The sequence below is a fragment of the Nelumbo lutea genome, chromosome 6 (genome assembly GCF_056320005.1).
Source record: "Nelumbo lutea isolate HS-2025 chromosome 6, American lotus-T2T, whole genome shotgun sequence".
In the NCBI taxonomy this organism is placed as follows: Eukaryota; Viridiplantae; Streptophyta; class Magnoliopsida; order Proteales; family Nelumbonaceae; genus Nelumbo; species Nelumbo lutea.
Window position 1 is genome coordinate 6,037,599 of NC_142689.1, and position 14,811 is coordinate 6,052,409.

Genomic DNA, 14,811 nt, shown 5'->3' on the forward strand with positions numbered 1-14,811 from the left:
ACGCCAAACTGAACAACCGTACCATGCCTGACACCGAGGAAGTTCGTATCCAGGGGCGACGCACCTGACTGACTCGGGATTTGACGCTTGACAACCGCACTCCAAACGACCACCTGCCATTGCCATCTCCAGTTACAGAGACGGCTCTGACAAGGAGCAGTGGCGGTTCTGTCCCAACAGAAGGGATGACACCCGAGCTGGTAGAAACACAGAAGTGATCATACCCAACCTGACAGAAGCCTCGGAGTGAGTGTGCGAAGTGGTTATAAAAGGCCCCCTACCCCCAACAACAAGGTATGCAAACTTTGCGCCATTTGGTTTTATTTTGCCTTTGAGAGAATACTAAGTTGAGTTTCGGAGCAATCTCATCGGGTTCCCCCCGGAGTTTCCTCATCTTCTCCGTTTCAAGCTTCCCGTTGCTCCAGTCAAAGGCAAGGTCGTTGACAGATAGGACCGGCCGGATTGTGCACCATCAACTTCTTGTGGAACATCAAAATTTATAATCTATACAAATAGCTGTACCCTGTATGTGGGATTTTTATTCCTGTGCATTTATTATTAAGGACAACGTGCATATCAAACGAATCAGGGGATAGAAATCATAGAATACCTCCTTGTAGCGTTGTACATGTGCTCAAGTTGTTATTTGGCTCTAAGAAAATTGTTTGAACAACCACTGCCATGGAGGTTGTTAAGATGTTGCCTGTAAGATGGTTTACATATAATAATCAGATACCATGAAAAACATTAAGAACTTGCATTCAATTTACTGATGAAACAGAAGGAAAGTGAATTAGAGATGTGTCAAAGGTAAGACCTGTCCATCCATTAGCTGCAGCAAAGAGCAACTAAAATTGTGATTCTATGCCCATGTGAAAAATAAAAAGGATTATTATCTATAAGAGACAGAGAAACTTGAGAGAAGTAGCACGCATTTTCCTGCCTAAGGAATAAAAAATAAGAGCATGAATACAAAATCTTGCTAAATTCTCAGTATTGGGAGTGTTAATTCTAGATATAACGCTTCATAGGCAACTGGATCATTGTCTGCACATCTCCTCATTTCTACCCTAAAAAACGAGATCACATAGTTTATACCTACGAGGGAAAGTTTGATTCACAGGGTGGATAACAAAGGGGCTTTATACACGTACGGATTCCTCACTACCATTATTTAAGCCATCCTTTGCTTGATAAGTTTGGCAAAACGTTTCTGCCTTCGACTTCTGTTTTTGGTTTGCGCCTTTGGGGTATGCATTTCTCAATTGTAAAATAGCAAACTCATTTATAATCAAAGATGGAGATAAGAACAAGTACAAGCTTTTATTGAGCTACATGCCTACAGCCTACAGCTATAGAAAAAGAGGAGAAGCGAAAAAGTTTACAAAGTAAACCAAAATTCACAAATAATATCCCACATACAATAGTATGAGAGAAAATCCAAGTCAGATGGAGGAATTCCAAGTTTCAACCACAAAAGTTTTGAATTTTCTGACGTCTACCAGCACACATTTAATGTCATTTGCTTGGAAAGAAAATCCCAGTGAACATCTAATCTTATGATTGCAACTGTTTTCTGAAGGCATGTACTCACAGAACTTTGTCTTGTCTTTTGAAACAAGGCCTCATCCACTAAACTTTGGACAACATCCTTCATAGACTGTCTGATATATAAAACCCTTCTTGGGGCTTCTAGGAGTATTTCCTTGAAGAAAGTTGGAAGAATAAACAAAAGAAAAGTTTATCTATAACATCACCATATGCAGACAAAGGAAATTTTATCTCGCCTAAGTGCATATTTGCCTAGGCTTTTTACATTTCATCACCACAGCCCCCATCCCACCCCCAAAAAAGGAAAACTCAAAGAAGATAAAGCAGACATTACCATATGCAGACAAAGAAGTGTCCGAGGGGAAGCTGTGGTAAGAAGTGAAAATCCAAGCATTACGGTAATGCAGGCATCACCATAAGGACCATTCTCACATTTTTCCCTAAGCAAAGTGGTTTTACTTGTTCTTGGGAGAGGTAGCAAGTAGCTTACAATGATACCACTCTGAACCCATTAAGCAAATGATTGGATTTGATACAGTAAATGACAAAACAAAAGAAGCATAAGGGATGTAACCTCTCACAGGGCTGCAAAAGGACCAGATTGGATTTGATCCATCAATATTTGGATTTCAATCAAATCTTATATGTTGGGTTAAGGTTGGATTTGGATATTGTGTACCACTAATAGATTGGAAAAAAATGATCGACATATCATACATTTTCATTAGAAATGACTTTGATATTGTATATCATGAACAAAATGATATAAAAGTAAATCCTATGAGACTTGAACCCATGGCTTTCTGGTAAACATACAACATCGGAACCAACTTTACTGGTAATCTTATTTATATCCACATACACACACATGTACATGAGATCAGATTGAGATGGAACCCTAATTGATCTAATAATAAACGGATCACATTTGGATTACCTTTAATGGATCAGACTCAAATTGGGGCAAACGGATGGTGTTTGCAGCCTTAAAACTCCCAAAATTTCAAACCCAAAGACAATGTGATTCCATCGTACTGCTTCAAGCTGACAATGAAATGGATTTTTCTGCCCTATAACTAATTACTATTTCATGTTGACCGCTTAAAAAAGTGCACAAAAGACTATGATAAGCAATATAGATATAGAGGAAACTTTCAAGCATATACTATACTATTGACATTCCAAGTTGCCCCTTAAGAAAAGGTTATCAAGTCCCAGTTCATCATGATAATAACACATTTATAGTTCATCTGATTAGAATTAAAAGTATTATATTGCAATAAAACATGAGAATCTACATCGGCATCCAGGGAAGACAAATCCCAATTAGCATTTACATATTTCCATACAAATAATCCGCATAATCTGTTTTTGAAACGGAAGACCTAACTATTGGCTGCAACGGAATCATTCTAGCCATCTTATGGATCCATTTAGTTGGGTGTGGACCAGCAACAACATGCTCATGAGTTATACTAACAGTCAGTCTGGAAGGTAAGAAAGAGCTTTTACATACACTTTAACGGCTGCCCTGTTTTGCTGGTTTTTGAAATGGATCAATCCAACATTTGTCATCCTCTACTTCTGAAGATTTCCAATTCAGTGTAGGGCTGTCTTCTAACCGATGATCTACAACCAATTACATGAGATTCAAGTGGTGCCTTGTTGTTGTCTACAACCCCTAGTGTAGGGAGATCCAAACGAACTATGTACTCTGAGTACACCACGGTACCACCCCAACATTTTTGGTTCGATCACTCTGAGCACAGTAATCAAGTTGCATATCATGGATTAAGTCATTCTGGACCATATACCATGCACAACGCCAGGCTGCCCTTGAGAAAACTGGTGCCATCATTTCTACCCACCCTATGCATGGAGGAGCCGTACTACTGTCATCACACCTCTTCCCACTTCCTTTTAACTTGTAAATCCTTCTGTGCACTCCCCATCTTGAGAATTTATTTTTGTAGTCTCTGGCCGTGAATGCACTCCCAATCAGGCTACACAAATCAAAGTAGCTGTAAGGAGACCGCGGGGACCATCTAAATGGTATGAAGAACAGCTGCTTTCCGGTTTCCATCTCAAGAAGTCAAGCAACCTTAGTTTGAACTGTAGAAGTCAGAAGCTGCTGCTGCTACAGAGAGAGAAACAATCTGACCACGCGAAGAAAAGCAACGTCGTGGGGCGAATAGAGGGGTCCCACAGCAGCATTTTCGATATGAAGCATTCACGTCTATGCAGAGCGGTGGAGATTTAGAAGGCGAGTGTAGCGTGGCTGTTTGCAAAACAGCCTGGGCTCTTTAAAGCTTGCAAGTTAAGAAGAGTCTTCCAGGTGCAATGTGATTTTGGGACGCATACCATTTACAGAGTTGCTGGGGGCGGTAAGGAAATTATAATATCTCTAATACATAACCAGATTGAAATAAATAAAAAGATTGAAGAATACAAGACAAATTTATGGCTTACTCACAGTGAAAAAGCCTTGGGACTCGTAAAAGATTTGAAGGATCTGCTCTCGCTTCTCTTCCGAAGATAGCTCCCTTTTCGTGGACATTGCAGTAAACAAAGAGAGAAAAGGAAAAGGAGTAATTAGATTTCCTCATCAAATATGCCGATCATTCGAAAGGGTGGACTAAACGAGGAGCTCCGGACCGGTTCTCAATTTATGGGGCGGCCAACATAATGCATTAGAGAAATTGAAAAAAGCCGGGAATAGTATCGTTCGTTTCTTCTACAGATTGAATCTACTTTTGGACAAACTTACAGTACCCGATCATAGGCAGAAGAAAAAGAAAACCAAAGAAATAGAAAGACTGAAACAGGTTTCAATATTGGAGAAGATCATCCTATTTCCTCCAATTCATTCAACTCTGCAGATTTCAATCAAACAAACAGATAATTAGCTCTACAGAGCATCGGAATACCATTTCAACGGCAAAGCCCTTGACTCAAGTCTAGATCCAAAAGGAATTCAAATGAAACTGCATTCTATCTTGTAAATTAAAGCCAGAGAGTTCACTTTAGTTGGTTAGAACTTAGATGGAGATATTTTCCTCTGCTTGTGGTAGTTAGTTAGTAGTTACGGAAGAGAAAGAGCCCATCAGCCTAAAAGGCAACAACGCGCGGGAGCTTTTAAAATGTTTTCGCTTGGCAGGAGAGTTTTCTGTTTTTTATTTTTTGAATCGGCTGATTGTTGGGTTGGGCTGGGCTATTTCCTTACGAATTAAGGATAATGGATATGGGCTGGACTGGGCCAGGATCAGACACCGGGGCTAACATTCAATCTGCGTTCCGCCATCATTCTGTATTTCTGTTTATTCACGGGAGATGTTCCCGATGCATGGTAAGATGTGCCGGTGAGGTTGATGTGAGGCGCCCTCTGTGAGTAGCAGATCACAATTCTCTCATTGCTTCCTACTAGTTCTATACCTGTTGATGGGCCGCTCAAAAATCAGCTTACTCCACTTGGGCTAAAACTGTAAATGATGGCCCTTGATATTGATGTGACTCCGCCTTGAATTGGATGAAATGACGCAAAATGAGGCCGCAGAAATGAATCAAAGGCCGTAATTTCACGATTTTAGCCCAGCGCGGAGTAACTGATTTCTCCTCGGGCTTTTGCCAAAACTTAGATGGGCCTGGCCCAAAACCTAAGCCCAAAGCAGTGTAAAATGTTCAAGAATATTTCCAACCACTCCATTACTTTCTAAAATTCAATGTGGACGGGGTAAGTGCATTGCAACGGCTCCATTCCATATTAATATTATTCAGGCATTGGCATCGTCATTAGGAATTGGAAATGGGACTTTGTTTTTGCTTGTGCAATCAAAGTGGGCGGGGTGTCTTTGTGTTGAGAAATTGAAGCCCAAATGCCCAATCAGTATTTTTTTAGAGCTTCATTTTTTTATCAAGATTTTAAAAACTGATTCAGAATCAGAACCCTTTTGGCCATTGGTTTTTGGATCGACGGTTCAACTGTCTGGTTCGAATGGATGATCCATTCCAACAAAAAAATTAGAAAAATTAAAAAATAATAAAAAACTGTTGAATGGATCGAATAGATTGATAGTTCAACTGCCAGGAATCAATGGATCATTGACCAATTCAACAGTTTTTGGCCAGGGACCGACTTTGGGGTAAAACAGAATCAAATATCTAAACAATTTTCGGTCCAAACGGATTAATCGTGTGGATCAACAACAGTTCAAAAACATTATTTTTTGACAGTAGAAAGTGACTGTCTATGTTAAAATCAAACTCCTGTTGGAGGGCTATGAGCTGTACATAAATAATCGTACATGATAAACCTGTATTATTTGGTGGCTATTCCTATGAACCGTACATATATAAGTATTCCATGGAAAATCAAAGCAACAGATCGACAAACCTGTATTATTTACATTAATAAGTTGTTGGGACATGTTTTTAACATGAAGAATGACCATCCACCATTCCAACTATCCCACGGGCAACGTTGAAGTAACAAAGAGAAAGGACCACATATCTTTTCATTTAAAAGATGGTCTGGAGTTACATTCCATTAGACACTTTAAACCGTGCATTGCTTTGATTTGTAGGCTGTAATTTGCCATATATGATAAATAGGAACTCATCTTCGGATGCTTTGCCTATTCTGAAAATCGGCTTTATAATAATAACATTTGAAAATCCGATCTATGTATTTCTTGAGCACCATTTGGGGGGTAAGAATTATCAAATGTTCGATCGATCTAAGTTGATTTTAGGATCTAACGTTGCCTGGGTATGGTTGGTAATTGGTAGAGTAGTTTTCAGTTCACACCTCGGATTTTAGGATCCAACGTTGCATGCAATTCACGATAGATAAAGAGTGGATAGGAAAATTGAGTAAGAAATCTGGGTTCTATTACTATAGCTAATTTGAAGTCAGCTTTCAAAAAGGTTCTGGACAAAAGAAAGTGTTAGAACAAAATGATGCCATGACCCATGACCAACTCAACTCTATTTAACATTTTCTTGGTTATTTCTAAAATCTTGTCTACGTATGGCCAGATATACCCAAGTGGGATAGTGGGATCTCACTATGGAATGTTCTGCGACCTTGCTTCATACATTGTATGTGTCATGAAAATGATGGGAAAGCTTAACATCTGTTGCTACTTTATCAAATATCAACAGGATTTCCAAAAACAAAAACATTTAAAAAAAAAAAAAACCCTCAAAACTGCTCCTTATAGGAAGGCAAGTGTTTGATGCATGTTCATTAGGGCTGTAATTAATAGGCGGGTGGGATTTGGATCAGATCTAACCACATCCAAATCCGGTCAAATTTTGAAAACTTAAAAACGAAATTTGATTGGATATAGGGGTTTCGGGTCAGATTTGGGTCCTATCAAATTTTGTAGCATAATTAGTAGGGGTGTGTTTGGATTGTTGTGGCAGAAGTGCTAAAGCCATTCTATTTTACACTGAACTGAGGGAACAAATAAATATGGCTAAAAATCCTTTTTTTTTTTTTTTTTCGCACAGCCTAAGAGAAACCCTAGAAGTTGGTTCATATGAAAGTATAATGCGGAATGCTGGCACCCAGCTTTATGCTACCATTATTGAGGTTGGGCCTTTTTCCTTTATGTACTTCAATTTGCTGCGCAAACAGCATACACATATAGCATAAGTCAATGTCCTGAAAAGTTTTCTTTTCCTTTAATTTGGTTTAATTTGAGAAGAATATAAATATAAATATGTATAATGCAAAACCTTATATTTTGTATTTTAAACCACGTATCTGCATTATATATACTCTTTCTAAACTAAGCCTTACATGAATATTAGGGCTGTCATCACTCACCACTCGATCTGACATCCAATCCGATAATTTGTTCACATAATCAGATTGGATTTATTCTATATGCATAAGTTAATAAATGGTTTTTTTCTTAATTTTAAAAGATAGTAAAGTGGGCTTTGTAGTTTGATTATTAATAATGCGTTTTTTTCTTTTTTTTTTTCAACAAAAAATTCCATACTATTATAGTTAATACATCTTAATTAGAACGATAGTTATTGATTTCTGGAGGTTGAGTGATTGTATCGTTAGGTTAGATATTTAGAAGAGGATTATTGTATACATACCAATTTTTTTTGTATACATACATTGACTTTGAAGTTTGAACTGTTTATTTATTTGAAGGGTGTATGAAAATCAATGATCATTTGGCTAGGATTCATCTATCATGGACATTTTCCATCACTTAGGTGGGACCCATTTAATAGTAGATCCTGATATCTAGTTATGGGCTAAGGCCCATCAACGGTGCTATGGCCAATGGCTCCACATCTAAGACAACCTCCATTATTATAACCAGAGTTCTGTCAATATTGACTTTTAAGGTGGGTAACTAATTACCTTTGTAAAGGTACTGAGGGGCTCATGGAAGTCATGTTTTAATTGGATTGTTTTTAATAAATTTTGATTATTCCATTGATGCTTACGTAATAGACTTTTTTTTTTTTTTTTTATGAACTTGTGAACAACTTTTCTATAAACCTTTTTCTCTTATTTTCTAAAGATGCAAATTGGGTCCTGGTCTGTTGATACGGTGGTCGGATAAAGCAACTGGGGCTTTTTTACTTCTCTCTCTTGGGAACCGAGCTGTTGTTGGTCCAATGAGGTTCCTCTTGGTTCTTGAGAGTCAAATCTAGTGATGTCATGACTGATGAACTCAACTTCTTTTGAGAATCTATTTCCTACTGGTTGCCGTGGAGCAGTTAATAATTAAGAAACTCACAAAGTCACAAGCCTGAAAAGAATCAAATCTATCAATTTAACCATCCAATTAGGCTTATTTGTATCATAATTAAGCTCTTTCGATCCCTATGTTTGAAATCTATTAATGCATTTTATTGATCAAAAAGAATATCGATGAGCTAGAAGGTAAGCCACAGAAACCCATGCAGATCTCTCAATTTCAATTTTTGGGTATTTAAGGGAACAAATTCCCTGCTGGTTTTGGTAGCCAGGCATCCTTTAATTTGCTTAACAAGGTCTAAAAGAGCTTTCTTAATTCTTATATATTATCCCACCCAAATAGAGAAAACCTAAACCCTAACTCTAGCTTTAAACTGTCCAAAGGGTTCAGACTTAATTAGGATAGGTGAATAGCACTCTCACGACCAGGAAGTCAATTACCATTTGCTATGCTTTGAGAGCCTCAAACATGATCAATAATTGTATAAACTGAATTTGTGATGCTTCAAAATATATATTTTTTTTCATACCCAATAATTAATTAATGTTTTAATGGTGGGGGGGGGGGGGACAATAATGGGAGAATCTTTGGAAAGGAAGAAAGTTCAAGGAAGTAAAGGACGAGGTAGCAAAGCTTACGTGGGAGTTCACTAGACCTTGACTTCATGCCACATTTGTTAGGGCAACATTTCTTTAATTAAAGCTACCACTCTTTTTTGTCGTCACACAAGAGGCAACTCGACCACTCCACACACACACAAAAAAAAAAAAAAAAAACAAAAACAAAATCAAAGAACTGCTTTGTCTCTAAATCAGTTAGCTGTTCAAGCATACCCCTTGAGACCTTAAATTCTGATTGTTGAATCATGTTTCAGTTATCATCAGATCATCACTTCTTGGTGGCCATATACTTCAATCTCTCTCTCTCTCTCTAACTGAAGAAAAATTAATTACAGAGGTCATGTAGTCACAAAGTTTATCAAAAGATTAACAAAAACCAATGAAAAGTTGTAATCCATTTACTGGTCAGAGAGGGCAAGGAGAAGCCGCCGCCTGTCAGATGGTCCATGCAAAAAGCCAAAGAAGATGGTATATTAATTTCAACAAAATTGGGCAGACTCGTTATGAACAAAGTAGTATCTTCAATCCTAGCATGCCATGCCATATGAAATGCATGTATCTATGGAAACACAGTTGATGCATTTATTGATTTTGTTGAAATCTGTATCAACAATACCTTTCCACTCTGATCATCATTTCAACAAATTTGATTTTAGTTTTCTAGCCTGGAGACTCCTAGTCCTAATAAGTCATCATTTTCCTTGTGAAATTATGCATTTCCAGAGGTGAAACTATGGGCATACATGTTTCAAAATAATTACCCATCGATTGGTCCAGTTCTTCTGCTGGTTAATTAACAGATTTCAAGCAAATCTCAAATATTCAATTCTAACTAACATGTAGTTAATAACTTAATCAAGGGATGTTCGTAAGGATTTCTCCTGTCTATTCCATTGTAGTGGATAAGGATGTTAGTCAAATTTCTGCATTTTTTTTTTCTTCTGCTTAGTTGGTAAGTCATGTAAGGTATGGCTATAGTAAGAGTGGAACCCATATGACAGAGTGTCTACTCTAAGCTATGCCATACAACTCAACAAGATAAATGCGTCGCTATCTTTTTTTTTTTTCAAGATTACTTGTATCTTGTTATGTATCCTTCTTCTCAGAAAAGAGGGTGATGTTAATACTTGAAGGGCCAGGTCGTTAGGACATTTTTCAAAGGTGACATGACACCCCCACCATGCAATAATTTGTTTATTGATGGAAATTTTCAGTTTTCATTCTTGAATATTTTGAGAGGTTTAATTATTTTAGCCTCTCTTAATTATATTTTACAATTAAAGCTTTATTTTCCCTTGTCTTTGTATATATAAGAAAACAAATTAAAGGGTGGAAATCAAAGATTCTTCTGTAAAATAATGGATGATATATTTCAGTCTGAAAATTCCATCTGTTTTATGGAGAAACAAAGGCAGCCCAAGAGGAAAAACATATATATCCTTCTTTCCCAATATATGATTTGTTGATTTAGATGGCTGGTGGTGGATGGGGTTAGCTATTATTCTATTATTTTAAGAGGTGATGAAAAGACATCCCACCTTCCAACACATTTGCTTCCCAATTGTCCCTCATATGGTCAAAGAATGTTGCTTGTTACAAGTATATTTTTCAATCAATATGACAATTCTATTCCATGTATGTGTGCATGTATGTATGCACAGTTATACAGATTTCTATCTCTACGTTTGCATGCATGAGAAATTGACCAGCTAAACTTATCTAGAACGATTGTGTTGATGTAATTAAAGTTAATATTAAGTAGAGGTTAACACAATATGTGCCTATGACTCTCCAAAGACCAATGAGGTGAATTTTCTGGGGAAGCTCCATTGAGAGAGAGAGAAAGAGAGAGAATCCTTTATAGTTGGTGTCTGAGGGGGACGTTTTCTTCCTCTTTGAATTGGCCGTCGCATGCAACTTTGGTGACCACTGACCAGCCAGGAAAAGAATAATAATTAAATAAACAAATAAATAAAACCCATAATTGCAGAAAGCATCCAATTCACATTTATGAGCATCTGATTCAGAAAAATAATAACCAGATGGAGATTCACTGACAATTTCCGTATAACAGTACAGAAAAAAAAAACCCAAACAGAGTTTATCTAAAATTCACTTCCATTAATTTTAATAATTTCATTCACACTTTTAACATATATCCTACAGCTATCAACACAAAGCAAAAACCTAAAATAATACATCTAGGAAAAAGAAGTCAAGAACTACTTCTCTGTCTTCCTTTTTTTTTTTTACTTCAAGGACACAGTCTAACTAGTAGTGTGTAACACTTTGATACAGTCCTTGTGGTTTTGTCTCACAAATATTAGCCAACAGATGAGTGTATGGAGATTTGGCTAAATTTGGAGTCAGTACATCACTGTTTTCCTCTTGAAAGCCAAATAAATTGAGAAGATCATACGGGACCCCGAAACCTAAATCCATAAGGAATCCATTCTCATCACCATCGCCACCATTACCAGACCATGAGCCATAACTGTTGTCCATACCAAGAGAAGATGAGACTGAAAGGCCTGAAAACTCCTGAGACGAAGAAACACTGTAACTGTTGTTTGTGCTTGTGCCGAATTCAGACGGTTCCATCAGTCCCGGGAGAGAGAAGTGGGTTGGGTCTGAAACTAGTCTGTTAGAGTTAGAGCCGACATTCTGTCCATACCCACCTCCCGTCGATAATGGCTGTGTTGCGGAGTTGGTGTTGATCAGAAAACTTGAGAAGTCATAATCGACGATTTCCGCTTTAGTTGGACAAACAGGATGAGAAGGTGTGGAATTGAATTGGATATTGTCGTTGATGGAAATACTGCTGCTGCTTCTGTTGTTCGTGCTTGTGAGGGTGTTCTTTCCCATCATCTTCTTCTTCAACTTGGTGTTCCAGTAATTCTTCACATCATTGTCTGTTCTTCCTGGTAGATGGGAGGCTATCACAGACCACCTGATCCAAACCCAGATGAAAATAGATTAGTTAATCTATTTATGTTCGCTAGCAACGACATTTGAAGGACAAAAAAGAAGGAGAAAACTAAGCAATAAAAGGACTGAATTCAACTTGCCTGCTCCCTATGGTTTTGTAGAGATTACATATTATGTTATCTTCCTCCTCAGTAAAACCTCCGTGTTTGATATCTGGTCTCAGATAATTGAGCCATCTCAGTCGACAGCTCTTACCACAACGTTTGAGGCCTGGAATTAGATAACCAAGTAATTTTGCTAAGAAAAACTGGAACTAGAGAAAAATGAAAGAAAATACCCTATTTGAGATAAAAATACAACATTTATGAACTGGGTACCCATGTTTGATCAAACGCAGAAATTAGGCTTTTCGATACTAGATCCAAAAAAAAAAAAAAAAGGATTACAAATTTCTGTGGCTGTGAACAAAAATAATAAAAATAAATGCCATAGTTATCCAGAAACTGATGAGAAGTAGAGACAGGAAATTAATTGTTTGATATCTATCTGGGCGATTATATGGAAATAAAAGCACTGGGAGGACATGGGAAAGGCCAGTAATAAATGATCCAACCCGCCCGAAGCCATCAACAATCTAGAACTGAGTATCAGGAAAATGGATTATTATCAATTTATATAAATCAAATCTTTTGCCCCTTTCCATCAGGAAAACGAAAAGTATTAATGATGAAATGGGTACTGATCCTTTTCTTTTTCTTTTCCATTTGAAAAATCAAGTTTTCTGATTGAAATGAAAGCAGAAAAAACTCACTCCTGTTTGGATTTTAGAAAAAAAAAATAGCGAAATTAAGAATCGCATACATGGGAAGGGTCTAAAAAATGGAAAATAAAACACTCCATTGTCTTGTTGTTTTGATTGAAAAGGGGAAAAGTCGGTGTGAAATTCAGACAAAATATAGAGGATGAAAAGGAACACGCCATTTCGTGTAGCTCAGGATGAAAAAGGATTGGATTGATGAAATAGAGAGAGAGAGAGAGAGAGAGAGAGAGAGACCTGCTTTATGGGGCAAAGCGATCCAGTTTCCACCAGTACCGTGCTTCTCGACGTAGTTCTTGAGAGCTGTGTCTTCTTCAGGGGACCATGGTCCTCTTTTCACGTTGGCTTTGTCGCAGCAAGGAGCTCTCCCCATATTCTCTCACTCACTGGTATCCGATGTAAAGCAGAGAGCTCCTCTTAATCTTAAATCCTTTTCTGTCTGGACTCTGAAGAGAAATGCAAAGCAATGGCGACTGTTTTTAAAGATTTAAGAAGCTTGACTACGTACTGGCCACCCTATTATTTTATTTCTTTTATTTTAATAGCTTGTAGGCCAAGGGAGGCCCGGTCAACCTTGGTTCATCAATACTTGAACAAATTACTCACTCTACTTTTACCACATCCATACATAGTTATTAGTGTTAAAATAATAATCATCAACTGATCATCCAGTAATTCTGCAAACTCAAGTCGAATTTATATTAATCTTTCAAAGTTAAAACCAATCTGATCGAGTTTATATATTCACTGAACTTTTCATATGAGATTCAGTGCTAGAAAAATCAACCCAAAAAGCCCAATTACGTTTTGCTTGTTACATTAATGGACTCATTTCTGAAATGGGGGTGGTTTAATTCAACTTGCAAGGTTTCTTACTGTAAAGAAAAGGAATTTGTCTAGAATAGATTTCAAACTGCAGAAGAACATTCTTATTCTTGGAGAAAAAAATAATTCCATCTCACGATATCTCGCAAGGGGATGATCTCTCGAGCTTTTCCATGTTAAAAAAAAAGCTTGGGAACATTCAAAAATGGCTTTTGGTGAAGTTTGAAATCTTCAATCCTGCCGGGAAGCAGTACAGTACTAACAGGTAAAACTTAGATTAATTAGTTTATAATAATATAATAGAAGAAACCTATATAGCCTAGATAAGTACTTTGATAATCACACGTGGCAATCCTATAGAGGATTCAACGTCCTAATCTTGTTCCAAATAGAATGGGTCCTCTGATGAGATTTTCAGGATCAACGATCTGATCTAATCCTGCCAGATATTCTGTCATCTGATCCGTAGTGCTGCATGGACTCTCCGAAGCTTTGGATTCCACCACTCTAGTAAATAGTAATGAAGACAGACTTTTTCCTTTGCATTTTTCCTTCTTTTGCTTTCTCATTTTAAATAAATGAAAAGGTAATAATATATAGTAGGATGAATGCCATTTTTTCTCCAGGAAATATTATTAAGAGGGTGTTTGGCAATATGTACGAATTTGCTTTTTCAAAACAAAAGCAAATATGAATTTGCTGATGTATCAACTATATATCAATTGCTTTTGCTTTGAAAAACAAAATTGTAACTTTTGACAAAAACCCATTAACAGAAACAAAGTTCTAGGCTTTTTTGGGTATATAACATTAGAACTAGTAAAAATATAGACTGATTAGTATTTATACTTTTCTGTAGACATTTCCGTGAGTTTTTGTTTTTTTCTTCTAAGTTCGACTCCTAGACACGTGCTAGATTCTTGTGTATCTGTGTCCTTGCAAGACACTGAAAAAGTCGACATTTGCTGTGAAAATCCTTTAGGGTTACCAAGGTATAATTTGCCCTCGTACCAGATGCATAGACACAGACAGTTTCCCTAGTAGCACTGGTACCATGCTGTACGTATGTAAATGTGTTGTGAGTTTAACACACAGCAAGGTGAGTAGCAAATTCCAAGTTGAAATAGAAGGCATGCTGTGAGTTGCTATAACAAACATGGTGATAAATCTATAGAGAAATACTACTACCATATTTTATGTATTCATGTGGTTGAACCGAACTATGTGAATAGTCAGTCAATTTTTTTTTTTTTTTTGAAAAAGGAGATGGATTTTGAACACCCCCAAGTGGAAAGACAAAGAAACCACTGTTACCACAAGAATAAGAGTAAGAAAAACT

General features: G+C 37.1%; 1 protein-coding gene across 1 annotated transcript; it reads right to left on the bottom strand.

Annotated features, from left to right (window-relative positions):
• Nucleotides 1-11,002: 11,002 nt before the first annotated feature.
• Nucleotides 11,003-13,160, bottom strand: LOC148847039 (transcription repressor MYB6-like). The gene is made up of 3 exons (XM_088948482.1): nucleotides 12,885-13,160; nucleotides 11,971-12,100; nucleotides 11,003-11,852 (listed from the first exon to the last, which is right to left on the bottom strand). Exons 1-3 carry the CDS (start codon nucleotides 13,018-13,020, stop codon nucleotides 11,174-11,176), a joined length of 945 nt encoding a protein of 314 aa, XP_088804608.1. The 5' UTR covers nucleotides 13,021-13,160; the 3' UTR covers nucleotides 11,003-11,173.
• Nucleotides 13,161-14,811: the final 1,651 nt, after the last annotated feature.

What these genes read in the sequence shown, in the direction of transcription:
- LOC148847039 (XM_088948482.1), bottom strand. Translation starts at nt 13,020, where the DNA reads ATGGGGAGAGCTCCTTGCTGCGACAAAGCCAACGTGAAAAGAGGACCA. An exon ending in CGCTTTGCCCCATAAAGCAG is followed by an intron (nt 12,101 to 12,884) that starts GTCTCTCTCTCT and finishes ATCTAATTCCAG; the next exon opens with GCCTCAAACGTTGTGGTAAG. An exon ending in TACAAAACCATAGGGAGCAG is followed by an intron (nt 11,853 to 11,970) that starts GCAAGTTGAATT and finishes GGTTTGGATCAG; the next exon opens with GTGGTCTGTGATAGCCTCCC.